The following is a 14,446-nucleotide window of genomic DNA, read 5'->3' as shown; positions in this document are numbered from 1 at the left end:
GGCAGCAGTTTCTCTGTAACTTAGTGAGCCCATTTAACAATACTTTATACAGTCTTAAAAAATTCTCTTTAATGAAAAACGGCTGGAGAACGTAACTAAAGCTTACATGTTGTCACAGCGCACTATATTAATCATTTCTATTAGGAGAGGAAGGAAAACAGACAAATTATGGGCAGTACAGTCCATAATAAGAAAATAACACTGCAGCTTATGCAGCCCTTCGTGTCTCCGGCTCTGTCCACACTGCCGGGAGGTAAAGGGGCTGCTTGTGCGATCTGTCTCCGAACAGCAGAAGCAGTCTGAACAGCAGACGCCCAGACAGGCAGGCGAACGGTCTGCCACCATGTTCACCAGGCAGAACATCTGCATCTGCCAATGGCGGACACACCGCCGCGCCAACTGGCTTTATATCCTCCTCTAGACAAATATGGCGTTTGGAAAATGTTCCGTCTGGTGACACAGCAACTCCTGCAGTCACGCTAGGATACGTTTTGAGATTAAATCAAGCTGCTGGTTAAAACACACGATAACTGATCAAAAGGAGGCAGGAAGATGGGAGTCATTTAAGAGGTATGCTACCTTAAACCATGTTTTTTTTTTTTTAGATTAATATAAACTAAAAATAATTAGTAGGAGGAAATACACAGATGGGTTATTAAGGCATATGCTGCTTCCTTTATCTCGCTGGTGAAGTGCAGATATATGAGCAGGACTTTACTTTTTCTTTTTCATTTATTTCCATTAGTATGTTTTATTATGTTTCTGCAGGTTGAAATCAGGTTGGATATCAGTTTGCCTCAGGCACAGGATTCATTAAAGCAGGTTTCACCAACTCCAATTTTAAGACTTTTTTAAGCCCCTTATGAAAGGAATTTAAGTTCCATTTCTCCACAAACATGTACAAACTTCATCCAGCCAAATGTCGATAAATTTGCACTTACCCAAGATAGCTGCAAAAAAAAGCTAGCTAGCTAGCATGGGTATGTTAGCATTATATTAGATACATGCATCTAAGACTTTCTAAGGATGCTTTAAATGCTGGAAAAACAAAAATGTTTACCCCTTTTAAAGTGGGCATTTGTATCATCTATTCGTTCATTTATGTATTAGTTTGTTAACAAATATGTATATTTAAGTTCTAACTTTACTGTCCAAATCATTTCAAACAGGTGAGTGTGGGAAAAAAAGAACCCTTTTGTAGATTGAGTGTGTTGTTCCTCACCTCTAGGTGACCCAATCGGAGCTTCACTGTGGGATTTCACCAGACGGCTATCAGCGTAAGGGCTGCTCTGAGAGGCAAATGATGCATCTGGGCTGATTGCCTCCACTTCCTCCACTCTGAGATACTCATCTTCCTCTTCCTCCTCCAACTCCTCCGCCGCCACTTCCTCCTGTGCGTCTTCCTCTCCCTGACCCGGCTCCGTCGTTTCGTCTTGCCTCTGTCTCTCCTGCTGCTTGCTGTGATTCTCAATCACCTGTGCGGAGAACAGGAAAGCAACGAGCAACGCTGAAGAGCGTCCGGGTTTGGAGCAAAAAAAGCAAAGAAATAAAAGCACTTTGGAAAGACTTTTAAATATGTTTTAAGACTCTAATAAATGAAAGACCTGTACTACAACGGAAATGTACAAAAGAATGAACTACTTGTGAGATCAGCAATAGATATTGGCCCTTTTTCCTTTTTCCCTTCACAGTAACAACTTTGTTTAAATAAAATTCTTCAATATTTAAGACTGGTGCCAGACCTCAACTATCTCCTTTTTTTGAACAATAATATCGTTTACAAAAGTTAAGACTTCATAATTCATTTTATGTGACGTTTCTGTTGTTGTGTGTATTTATTTTGGATATTTAAGATGTCTTCCAGTTCCAGTGCTAAATGTTCATTAGAATTGAAAGTTTATTGATCTATGAGAATTATGCCATTACAATAATGTTACTTGAAAATGGTCTCAAAACAACACTACCGTTTATCGCAATAACACAATTTATCGTCCAGTAAAATTTGTTATCAGCAGCTAGTTAGAGTTAGTTAAAGGTAGCTTCAGCCATCGTGAGTACAGAAGTCGTCTGCAGGCGACTCAACCTTTTGCCTGATGGAAAGTCTTATTTTGGGTTTTATTGGCGCTATTAAATACTGCTGTCAGGTCAAATATAAGACCTGTGATTAATGTATTTAAGGCCACTTTTTATTTAATTTAAGACAATTTATTACTTTATTACGTTTTAAGGAGATGCAGACACCCTATTGGATCTCAGTGGTTGTTTTAAGAATCTGTAAACAGTCAAATCCTCTACACCTGATCAAAACCATCAAACTAAACCAAAGTATCTGGTTCAAGCGGGAAAACATCTAGTGAACGCCGACCAACCTTATTTGCCGTCTCCATGACAACCTCGATGTTGAGGTTCTGTGCAGCCATGGCCAGCAGCTCGTCGTCATCGTCGCCGACGTCCCAGGCGTCGCTGGTGATGCTCTCGAACTCCTGGAAGGTGGTGGCTTTCTTTGGCTTGCCTGGCGTGGCCGGAGGGGGTTTGTTTCCTGCTTTGATTAGACTGCAAGACACACAAGGGTGGACAAGTGGGTGATGATTTGGCAAGAAGTTGGGAGAGAGAGAGAGAAAAAAAGAAAACAAATGGGATGTTATACGAGGAGGCAATGGAAGAGCTAAATTAGAACTACAGAAGTTAATAAATGCAGAAATGTATATTTTAGGATCTAAACTGCTGTTAATGTTTGCAGTTGAACTTGCTTTAGTAGCACACGTTTGTGTTTTTACTTCCATAAAAGTCCAAACTCAGTAGGAAATTAAATGTAGGTCAAGCTTATTTCCTGTCTGTTTTAGTTCCTGATTTTATTACAATTGTGCAACAATGATACCACTCCTACACTTTTTTTAAACAAATGTAAAAAAAAAAAAAAACATCCTCCTTTGTGAGACAGCAAGGAAAACAGATCATAAAAAAGCAAACAACTTTTTATATCACTGAGAGCTGCGCAACAGCAGCAGGAGTGTAAATCATACACTCATGCTCATCATTTAATTATAAACCACAAATGACATTAAGTTCTATAATTTAAACCTTATTATGACGCTGTAATAACAAATTTGCCCAATCTTATTAGTCCTTGCAGTTAATAGACATAAAACCCAGTAAATCCTGCGGATCAGAACATTTCTATAACAACAACCATTCACTATTCTGTGATCATTTCAGCCTTGGTGTTTGAACAGAACGTAAGCCGATAACAACAAATAAGGGATGACACATGAATGTCATTGGAGACTGAACAATGAGCTACGCTATCACAAAGCTAATGAAGATCATGTAATACTGATCAAACATTTCGTGCTAATTAACTGCACAGACATGCCATTGAATTTATTATGTTTTGAACCGGGACTCTATATCCATCAGAACATCCTTATTTGCAGAGTGTTTGGTTTGTACAGACAATTGTTTGTAACGTTGGTAAAATAAATCATTTTTATTTATTTGTGGGAAGCCAAAAATGTGTTCAGAAGTGCTACGATTTTGACTAAAGAATTATTCTTCTACACTCTGCTATTGAAGGTATTGGTTTCTGATATTTCGACTGCTTTCTACTCAATGTCACATTTGTTTTTCAAATTGCATTTTGCATGCATGGGTAATAGGTTGTTTTGATTTTCAGTTCCTTAAACAGCAGCATTAATCCAGGCATAGTTTGATGATATTTTAAAAATCACTTCTTCATTCGTAGCGCACAACGCCTGGCTTGAGGCACAAAGGCCAAAACAAACCAAAAATGAAACCTGTGTACAGTTCACACTTCCTAGGGGAATTACTTTAGAATATTTCATATTTTTGATTGAATTCAGCCTTCTTGTTCAGATTATTAAGTGTAAAAAAAAAAAAAAAAAAGTAGAATAATCATTTAAAAAATTGCGAATGACAGAAAACGAAGAAAATGCAGCTTAAACTCAATGATGATTGAAAATGTGAAGCAGGGAATACCAAACTGTGGCTTCAACATAAAACAAAAGTTCATAAGGAAGAACATTATGGGGGGTTTCCCACTTGGGAGAGAAACAAACATGGAGACATAACTTTAACTCCACCAGCCATCAGGCAAGCATCGTTTCTCCTCTGGTTCCGACCAGCGTTGTTGCTCTGATGCAAATAAGCGTCTGCACTCGTGTTTCTCTCAGACGCAAAAAAAAAAGCCCAGGCAGCTGCGTAGCACCTGCTGTAAAACAGCAGCAGTGAATGGAAGCAGCAGGAAATCTCACTTTTCAATGTGAGCATGAGTCCAACTGAATTCTATATTAATATTAGAAATATATGAAGATATATTACAATAAATTAATTGTACTCTGCAGTTCAGCACGACGCCATCTGTATATGGAGTCGTGCTCCAAAGGTCTTTGTGTTATTGGAGTGTTAAAATATTTATTTCCATTAGAAAAAAAAAAAACAAAAAAAAAAACGAGGAGGAGAAAAAAAAAACTAGAGTCCATCTTTGATTAGTTTCTGTTTTGAGTTTTCTGCCTCTAAAATATGACAAACATTTTCAGCCTGGCCAAAAATACATGGAGTGGCAAATATTCAAAGGTTACAATCATATTTATGTAATTGAAATATAATGCAGTGACGCCGCTATCCATACACTGAACATTAATTCTTATGCTCTTAAACTTAAAACATTGAAGCTAAAAAGTGCATCACCAGCATTGAATGGCAAATGGTAAACATTTTTTACTCCATTCCATACTTTAAGTAGCTGCAGAAAAAAGGTACAATGAAAACAATCATCTCAAAAGAGATTTAATTAAACTCAACCTTTCACTTGGGAGGATGGTGTGAAGGGAAGAATGTGCTCTGACTTCTTACAAAGACGACAATTATCATAATAAAGAACAAAAAGAAATGCACCCACACCGACTTGCTTTCACCGTAATTGGAGGAAAAAGTGTGAACCTACACAATGACATAAAAAATGAAAACAAATTAAACCCAACTCCTCTGTGGAAATCTACATGATTAAACATCAATGAGAAGACGATTATAATTACTGAATAATTGACTGTTTTTACTTGGTCGTTGCCAGGGGTTTTGTGTCTGTCGGTCATTGAGAATAAACATTTAATCGCTTCCGTTTTTCCGTTATCGTATGACTTTTTGCTATGTTAGTAATTCAATTTGATTCGGTAGCAAAAAGGAGCGACTTCAAAGCCATTCCTAATTTCAGTTTTTAGTTACTCTTGCTGAATTTGTGACTTAATACAAACAAAGACTCAGTAACGATACAAAATCCATATCGCACTTACAGTAAACTGTGATATGAACCTGTAGCATCACAACTACATATTTTTAAAATAACACCATTACTGGAGCACAGTGTAGTCAAAGGTTCGTGGATAAAAACTGTCAGAATTTCACTTTTTGTCATTAACTACCCGAAAAATACAGCCCAGGAACGAAGCATATTTGTGTAATAAAATGGCCTAGTCAAAGTTCAGACCTTAATCTGATTATCTGCAAGAGTTTGTGCAAATACTTGAAAAGTGTTGTTAATGAATGCTCTACAGCCAATCAGTCTGATTTCATTAAATGACTTTTTTTTTTTTCAAATAATTGTTAACATTTTTCAAGCTTGTCTTTACATATCCTAATTGTATTTCCTTATTACAGCACAATAGAAATTAGAAAAAAAACATAAACAAAATAAAACACAATTTTGTGAAAGAAAAAAAAAAGAATTTAAGGTTGTTACAATGATATAAGCCATGCAAAAGTAGTACATGATTTTAAATTACAGAATATAATCAATTTAAAGTTTCTAGAAGTGCAAACAGTATTCTATATTTTTTGATGAAAGGAAAAGAAAAAAGATAAAGATTATTTATCCGGCTGCAGTTGTTGTTAAAAATAAATCCACATTAGACTGATATTTTTTGACTATAAAATGTATAATGTGTTATTTGCAAATATGAATACAAACATTCAAGGGGTCAGCAAAACCAGTTTGAAAAGATAAGTTGGCATCAAAAACAAAAAAAATCTATAAATCAAAGCTTTAGGAAATATATACATGACAACATCATATGCTAGAATGCTTTAATATTTATTACTTCCATGTAATAAATATGTCTGGGAAGGTAAGCTATATGCATAACAGTTACACACTCCCACCAATGTCTGTCAGAGATTATGTAGCATCTTGTTTTCACTTAACATGACTAAATCTTGTTGTGTGCCAAACATAATTATGAAATGCTTTGTTCTTTAGAAACAAGATTTTCTTGTAGAGTTGGTTCCAGTGAGACTTCAGAGCAATTTCTAAGCAATAGGGCACCAGGGCTATCCTGCAGGACCCGACGTATGACATTCCTAACATGTATTAAAGTCTTGCCCATGTCATCCCAGTTTTTGTTTATGTCAACTGGTTCAACAAACCATTTCACATTCTTGACTTGGGCGTGGCTGCCATCATTTTCAGCAATGTCATCAAGAGGCTGAAGTGGCTTCTGTCAATTGGATCCCAGTAAGATCAAACATATTTTGGAATGGGAAAACAATCTAAAAACCAAGGAGGTCCATTTTGAAGTAATTGGACATTATCTACTTATTGAATACTGATTGGAAATCTGGTTGTGAAACTTGGATAATATCTAGGAACAGGAAGCCATTCTGAGATCATTTGGTTTATCTGTGCTAAATGAGGATCAGAGCCATTATCAATAAAAATAGGTTGCACAATATATTGGGGAAAAAAAACACAAATTCAAATATACAAGAGATTTATATACTTATTTCTGCAAGACTTATTTAACTCAATTCATCTAAATACGTAACGAAATGAACTGATATACAATGGTTAATAGGTAAGAAATTGCCTCCTTTTCGGTATGAAATGGTAGTCCATTAGGAGTAATGGAGCAAAACATAACACACACCTCAAACCCATTTATTCATTCAAACATTGGTGAGTTCCCCTGCTGTGCTTTAGTGTACATAAAAAAAGAAAAAAGCGGAAAAGACTCAATAAAATTTGTATAAAACCTGGAACAAAAAAAAAAAACAAACAAACATATGTGTTGTAAATCAAACTGTGATTAAGAGCATAGCAACACAGGTAAACAGTGGGGCAAAAGCTGCACCTTGTCCTCAAATACTGTAGTAAACTTGTAAGATTACATCTGAAAACTTCTGAGGAAAAAAAATGAACATGTAAAAGTTTGCATTTGTTAACAATCTCACTTGTATCCGAGAATCTGGAGAACACAGTGAACTACCCGCAAAGCAAAAAGTCTTCACTGGTTTCTGTGTGGATCTAGCTAGAAGTGTTTCTCTCAAGATTTATAACAGAGGCTCTTGTACTTCCACTTCCTCCTTTTCATGTGGTTTTGTTCGGTTATTTATTTTGTAATGGAGTGGTCGCAACAGAATGGACTCCAGTTTGCTGACTCTACAGAGCCGATCAGTCTCACTCCAAAATGTGTACACTTTAGAAATAGTGGCCATGAAATACATCTATCTAATACAAAGTGGAGATGCAAACCAGACAGGTCCCAGTCTATTAAAAGAGTGTTAAATATTAAAAATGTGTTTGATTTTGTTTCATTTTTACCCACTTCTTCAGCTTGGAAGGTAAAGTTTTGAAATCTGAAATCAGATTTATTCCAGATGAGGTTTACTTTGATGGACAATGCTAACAGACCAAAACTTGCTCTTTGATTGGATGTTTTAGCTACAATGTTCACCCTGCCTTGGAGACATTGTAGCTTTTCTTATTTGAACATTTAAAGAATAATTTTGGTAAAATAAAACCCCTAAAAACTTTCAACACACCGCAAGAATGAGTTTTACAAACATGAAGCAAATAATTTGGGAGAAAGAGAAAACAGAATATCGCACGCTTTAAACCTGTTACAAACTTAAAGGGTCAAATATAAACAAAAACATATTTTAGTCATTTCCAGAAACACCTTGACTGTCCAATTGATAATGTATATATAATCCTAAAAGTTCATTGGCTAAGGGGGATGAGGGCCACCAAAGCCTAGATTTATCTAGAAAATGGAAGATGACAAACATTATAAAGAGCCTTAACAACTCCAAAAAGATTGTTACGCGTTTTTCTAGCACTGATGAAAGAATCTGAACTCACTTGGCATGAAGAAGCGGGTCAAAAGGTGGATGCTGTGCGCCGTAAACATGCTGAATACTGAGGAAGTAAAGCAGAGAGAGAGAAAAGGAAATGAATGGACTCATCCGTTCAGGCTAAATATGCTTCCTTCAATCTGTGCAAAGGATACGTTTTCAATTTATGGAGACGAAAACTACTATAAGAATGCACCTTTCAATAATTCAGTCAGTGACTGTAGCAACAAATACAACTTTAAACCTACTTCGGGGAGATTTAAAAGGTGCTAGCCTATGTTAGCATCGCAGCTCTTTGACAGCTGTACGCAGGAAGATATAAACGGTACAGAATGCAATAGTGTAACATGAGCAGTGCCACGTCAGTTTAGTCAAAACTGGTCAACTTTGTGCACAACGTTATGGCTCTCAGTTAAAGTGAAAGCTGCGTGTGAAGCTCCACTAAGAGAAGCTAACTCTGCTAAGCTAGCCAGCAGAAGGGGGAACACGTCACTTACCTGCCAGGAACCTTGGCTGCGTTTCTTTTCCAGAACTGTTTCTTGTTCCCGTCGCTCGACATTTTCCGCCGACAATCCAATAAGTCTCGAGCTCAGGCTCCCTGACCCTGTCCTCGTCTCAGAAACGCTTAATTTCTCTGTATTTACTCCAGCTCTCCTCCTCCAAAACTCAGAAAGCTGCCATGTTGGTACTACCGCATTGGCGAGTAAGCGCGACGGCGATTGGCTGGAGCGACGCTTTCGTTTGGTTAGCCAATCACAAGTGAGTTCGCCTGTTTAATGATTTCAATGGACTGTTGACGTCATGTTTACTAAAACTACAGGCTGGGTCTCGATTAGGAGACCACCCATAAATATATCTGTGGAGAAAACCAGCGTGAGGACCAGCGTGTCCTTAAAAAAAAAATCACCTGTAAATGTTTTATTGTTGCTGAAGAGCTTAGTAGTTAAGAATAGGCTCATTAGTCTGAATGTTGTAAAAAAAAAAAAAAAAAAAAAAAAAATTAGGACCCTTAATTAACTGGAAACAGTTTTGTGCTTTTTTGTCACCAACCAAACTAAGTACATCTTTACTGACTTTTCTAACTCCAATTAAAGATAATTAAATTATCAAATACGAATATAAAGTTTGTTCGAAGCATAGACAAGAGCAAGAATAACTGATCATTTGTTCTTGCTTATAGACATTTATATATGTGTTTAAATATAAACAAAAAAATCCTTTAAGTCACTACTACATGTCAGTTTCCTAACATTGACAATTTGATAGAGGATGGATATGTGGAAAAATAAGAGCACTCACTTTGTGCTACATTACTGTGATGCTTGCGAAAGCTGCAAGTATGCTTTTGCAGCATTACTTTAATTTTTAAACTAAGAGTGAACATGTTGGATTTGATATTGTTTTACAGTTATTTAATATATTATGCACTGTTTTGATTTATATGTCAAACTGTGCAAGAATGGGATGAAATTTCCAAGAATTGTATCCCATGAAAACACATCAGCTTCTAGATGCTGGTAAAAAAAAAAAAAAAAAGTGTGTTCAGTGTGGATTTAGAATTTTCTCCTACCACTTCTCATTAAGAACTAAAAATTCAACGTGGCTTTCATCTGGGCAGATCACATTCTTCCGCATGTTTCTGTGTCCTCTTATGGCTTATGGAAAATTCCAGACTTCACTTCTTACTGCTTTTTTCCCCTCCCAACAATGGCTGAATTCTTTCTCTTTGCGTAACCTTCAAAGTTGTATTGCCTAATCTGCTTTAAAACTTCTTTAAAACTTTTTTACTTGGCCATACGGGGTGCTTCCAGGACTTAATCACGCTATTTGTTCAATAATGTTCTGCAAACCTGTGAGGCCTTTAAGAAACAACCGAATTTGTAGACAAGACAGAAAAAAAGGACTTCTGAAGGAAGTTTTACTCTGGCTTTTATTTGGGGTGTCAGAATAAATGTTTTTTCTCACTAACAAAATCTACTTATGAAGGGTTTCGTACACTTTTAGAGCAAATCTGTTAACACAAATGGTGTCAAAATCCAACACAATAATGTATCTATATAAGAATGACATACTGTGTAAAATTTGGACACATTTTCTGTTCTAACAAATCAACAAAAGTTGATGTTAAAATTATTTAATACAAAAATGGTGCTTGTTTACAAAATTGTGTTAAATAATTTTAGTGCATCAGCCCCACAGATGGAAAAAAAAACTAGCTTACGCTCAATCTGGTGCAAAGTATGTTTGAGTAACCCGTTTTGAAACTGCACATTATCTCTGTTAAACTAATAAAACAAAAGAAGAAAAAACAGTGGTGGACGCTTTAATTTACAGTTTTTCCTGTGGAAAGTTCCAGAAATGCAGACATCTAAGGAGTAACGTGATTGGTCAATGGTCTAGCTAGCACATAATTTGTGTGTCCTGACCTTGAAATAAGACAACACAAAAAGAAAACTAAACCAGATGTGTACTTGATAACACAAAAAAATTGTTGTAAATCAACACATTCTTTTAAGAGAGTAGTTGTAACAAGACAAAATATAAATTATTTGCAAGGCAACTTTATATTCATGTCGTGAAAAGTGATCATAATAGAAAGCGGACCGCTTTTTTTTATTTATTTATTTTTGTCACGGCGTAGTGAGTCATCTCTCCGCAACGATCTTTGTTGACGTCTGTCTGATAATAGGCTACTACGCAACCGGAGTCGCCAAAGAACACAGACGCTGGACGCTCTTCGTTACGCAGGTCGTAACAAAGTTGGAATGAGCGTGTTTTTTATTTTGTTACTGCGACAACTAATGACACCATGGAGAACCAAGACAAAATAATTTGCTCGGAGCTTTTTCAGAAGCAGAGGAAGGTAGAAGTTGTTCTCTATCCGGCTGTTCTTGCGTGGAAGGAAATTGAGAAAAGCAGTAAACGGAGCTCTGGGACCTCTGAATCAGGTAAGGCAAACACAAGGACATGACTGGAGAAACAGAATTATGTCAACTTGTATTTGTTCTGTGAAATTAAACTACAGCTTTTAAATGGCAAACTGCTGTTTGCAAAGCTGCATTTCCCCTCACTTGGTTGACCTTCATTTTCTGTTCCTCTAACAGAATAAAAAGTATTTTTGCTTCCTATCTGGTTCACACACATGTAGAGTGAGAAAGAGTCGGGTCATATAACTGTTGTAATGAGAGCTTGTTATAACTGTCAGGACAGGCCACAGGTCTTTACAAGAAACTAGGTCTCTCTGCCATTCATTAACTCATTCATAAAAAGTGTGATTTTAAACCCCTCCAATATATATTATATATATATTTATTTATTTTTAATTTTTTTAAGTAGATAATATAAAGATTTCTCATGCACGTTCCGACATCAGGTTCCAGATTTTGGACCACAAGTGACACAATTCAAATCTTAAGCTGTTGGTTAAATATTTGTGATAATGTGATAAATTAAATCAGAAAAGCTTAGATTTGAAAAGTATTTTATTTCAGGAAATAAAATAGCATTGCAGTAATAAACCCTGTGTAATAATTTCATCTTTTTTCTTGTTTCCAGTGTTGTTTTTTACATCCATCTTTAGTCAGTGAACTCCTTGTCATCACCCTAATCTTTAGCTCTTCCTACAGATTCACATCCAATTCAAGTGTTAGTATTACTTTCCAGTCAGAAGAAACATGCTGGTACCTTAAATTTAATATTGCCAGTCGTATAGATAATTTTGTGGCTAACTGTACAGCACAGGAATAAATAATGTCTAAATAATTTACTACATGATTAAATATGTGTTGATGCACATCTTGAATTTTGAAACCTTACTCATCAAAGTCAGTAGGCAGGGCTAACAGTGATAGCCACAAGGTGATTGCTGCTCAGGATGTTCAACCAGATGTTTGTTACCATTTTTGATGGGTCAGGGTACCTGTATTGGTAATTTAATGATTAATTTAAGTGGAGGAAATGTGAAATAATAATGATAATAAAATAATAATAATAATAATAATAATAATAATAATAATAAAAAGTTACTACAAACCACTTTGAGGAAGAAAAATCTACAAGATACGCTTTGTGTTTGTTTGTGACGATGACATCACCAGAGGGAAAATAATCCAGCCTATCAGATTTGAAGAAATTTGATTCAGAACATGTGAACAACAAGTTTAAAATGTCAAAGTAACTAATCAGTTGCCGAGTCCCTTTTGTGATGTCATCAATACTTTGTTTTTGAGAGGGTACGTTTTTATTTTCAGTAACATTTAACATCTGAATAAAAAAAAAATAAAAAAAAAGGTAAACTAACCACGGCGTGTTGTTGTGTAAGTTAATTTGATTGATTTTTCCAAAAGAAGAAAAAAAAAGGTTGGTAACTTTAAACTTAAATATGTACAAAAATACCAAAAAAAAAAGAGTTTTGGTAGATTTTCTTTTAGCATATTTTTGGGCAAATAACAAAACTTAATTGTTTTAATAGCAAGCTGCTGTTTCCCACTCTGCGCTAAACTCAGCATGCACAGGTTTAATGGTCTGATCCTTTAGTGTCTCTTTACTTTTAATGGGAATGGGAAACAGCCCCCCAAATGTTTCTGTCATTTCTATCAGGCAACTTCCACTTCATCGGGTCTTCCTATATCCCCCCGAGGCTAATGTTTGTTCACCTAAATGGCTTCCCCGCTCGGCAATTACTGTAGCATATCGAGTGGAGTGATTACAGCTGCCGCCGCACGCTTTGGTTCGAATCCAGCCATTGACCTTCCACAAAGTGGTATCAAGTGCCCTATAATAACCTGCCATAAAGACTTCCATTTATTGAGTCAGCGTTCGACGTGACTTCATCAAATCCTGCCAGTGATTGCAGGGACAAGAGCGGGTCAGTTTACACCAGAATTAGGGATCGAACACGGATGCTTCTCGGCCAATTAAAAACTTTAAACGCCACTGATAAAAAAAAACTAAAAAAAACCAGTCTCGTCTTTGCTCAAAGTCAAATAGCAAAATGATTCTCGCATTTGATTGTTTTTTTTTTGCCATTGATTAGCTTTATGTAGAATGAGAGCGTGGCAACAGGTGGATTTGTTTTTTTTATCCTGAACTCTTTGCACTTAGCCAAACAGGAGCGGCTCAGTTTTCACACACAGCAGCTTTGCATATATTAATGAGCTTCACAAACTTTCCAGTCTTCCTTCTTCCTGCAAGGCTTTGTCTGTGTTTACACTGGGGCAGTGTAGTAAACGTTCACTGCTGTCCTCTGCATAGTAATTCTAAAGGGGAACTTCATAGCATTTAAAAAAATAAATAAATAAAAAATATATATAATCCTCTAAAAACAAATTTGATCTATTATAAACACTGAATAGAATTATACATACACAGATGCACACTTCTTAGGCAGGATTATAGATGTTGCTGCTTGAGATTTAATCTGATCTTGATTGTCACTCTGTGACATATGCTGAGAGAAAGAAGTGTGGAATAACATCACTGGTTGTTGCTTGTATTGTTCACACACACACAGACACACACACACACACACACACACACACACACACACACACACACACACACACACAAAAACACTTTCACTGAGATGGCACATCAAATGCTTGAAATATATCCAAAAAGTGTGGTGTGCATTTTGTTCAGCTCCCTTCTACTTTGATACCCTTAAGCAAAATCCACAAAGCTCGTCTCCATGGCGCCACCAGGATGCTGCCACCATACTGGCCTAAAAAGGATCCAACAAAAAAGTTGCTGTATAAAGTATTGACTCAGAGAGGGCACTGTGAGGCTAGCTAATTTGAAAGCATTTCATTTTTACTGGATTTATTTAGGGGGTGGAAATAAAAATGTCATTGTATGTTTTAGTTTCTAAAAAAAAAATAAAATTATAAATCAGGTATTTATTATAATATATATATATATAGTATATTGTGTTGGTCGTTTGGATAGAATTGCAATAAAGCACATTGAAATTTAGGTTTGCAATGCAAAGCACTCCATCTTAGTCCAGCTAAAAATGTTCAAATTATTATTTAATAGTTGACTACCTTATACATGTTATGATGATTAAAATACATGAATTGTTGTAGTTTTTCACATATACTAAGCTGGTACAATAAAAATGCTAGTTTGGTGTAGATTTAATTTGTGAAACTGTCACTTTTGCATGTTGTCTTGATGCTCTGCTAACTGAATAATATTCTCTATGTTTTATGCATCAGTTTGTGTAAGATGCTCTCTTTCATCCCCACTCCATCCTTATCCCAGCCTATCCCGCTTTTATCATGCTCTTAAAAAATGATGT

At 36.0% G+C, this 14,446-nt stretch overlaps 2 protein-coding genes across 3 annotated transcripts in view; one reads left to right on the top strand and one right to left on the bottom strand.

Moving 5' to 3' along the window:
- Positions 1-8,985, bottom strand: part of tbc1d22a (TBC1 domain family, member 22a) — a 130,094-nt gene extending 121,109 nt beyond the window's left edge. The window contains exons 1-4 of one of the 2 annotated variants that reach the window (XM_008401153.2): positions 8,643-8,985; positions 8,153-8,209; positions 2,370-2,553; positions 1,223-1,475 (exon numbers count right to left, since the gene is read on the bottom strand). In XM_008401153.2, coding sequence (XP_008399375.1) covers positions 1,223-1,475; positions 2,370-2,553; positions 8,153-8,209; positions 8,643-8,704 — 556 coding nt within the window. In that variant the 5' untranslated portion in view covers positions 8,705-8,985. The remainder of the gene's footprint in view (positions 1-1,222; positions 1,476-2,369; positions 2,554-8,152; positions 8,210-8,642) is intronic. The other variant, XM_008401152.2, reaches the window with a different exon arrangement.
- Positions 8,986-10,839: 1,854 nt separating this feature from the next.
- cerk (ceramide kinase) overlaps positions 10,840-14,446 on the top strand; it is a 39,043-nt gene continuing 35,436 nt past the window's right edge. The window contains exon 1 of the mRNA XM_008401156.2: positions 10,840-11,093. Within this exon, the coding sequence (XP_008399378.1) occupies positions 10,955-11,093 (139 nt within the window). The 5' untranslated portion in view covers positions 10,840-10,954. The remainder of the gene's footprint in view (positions 11,094-14,446) is intronic.

This window comes from Poecilia reticulata, linkage group LG23, assembly GCF_000633615.1.
Source record: "Poecilia reticulata strain Guanapo linkage group LG23, Guppy_female_1.0+MT, whole genome shotgun sequence".
Taxonomy (NCBI): domain Eukaryota; kingdom Metazoa; phylum Chordata; class Actinopteri; order Cyprinodontiformes; family Poeciliidae; genus Poecilia; species Poecilia reticulata.
This window is presented reverse-complemented; position numbering and strand designations above follow the sequence as displayed.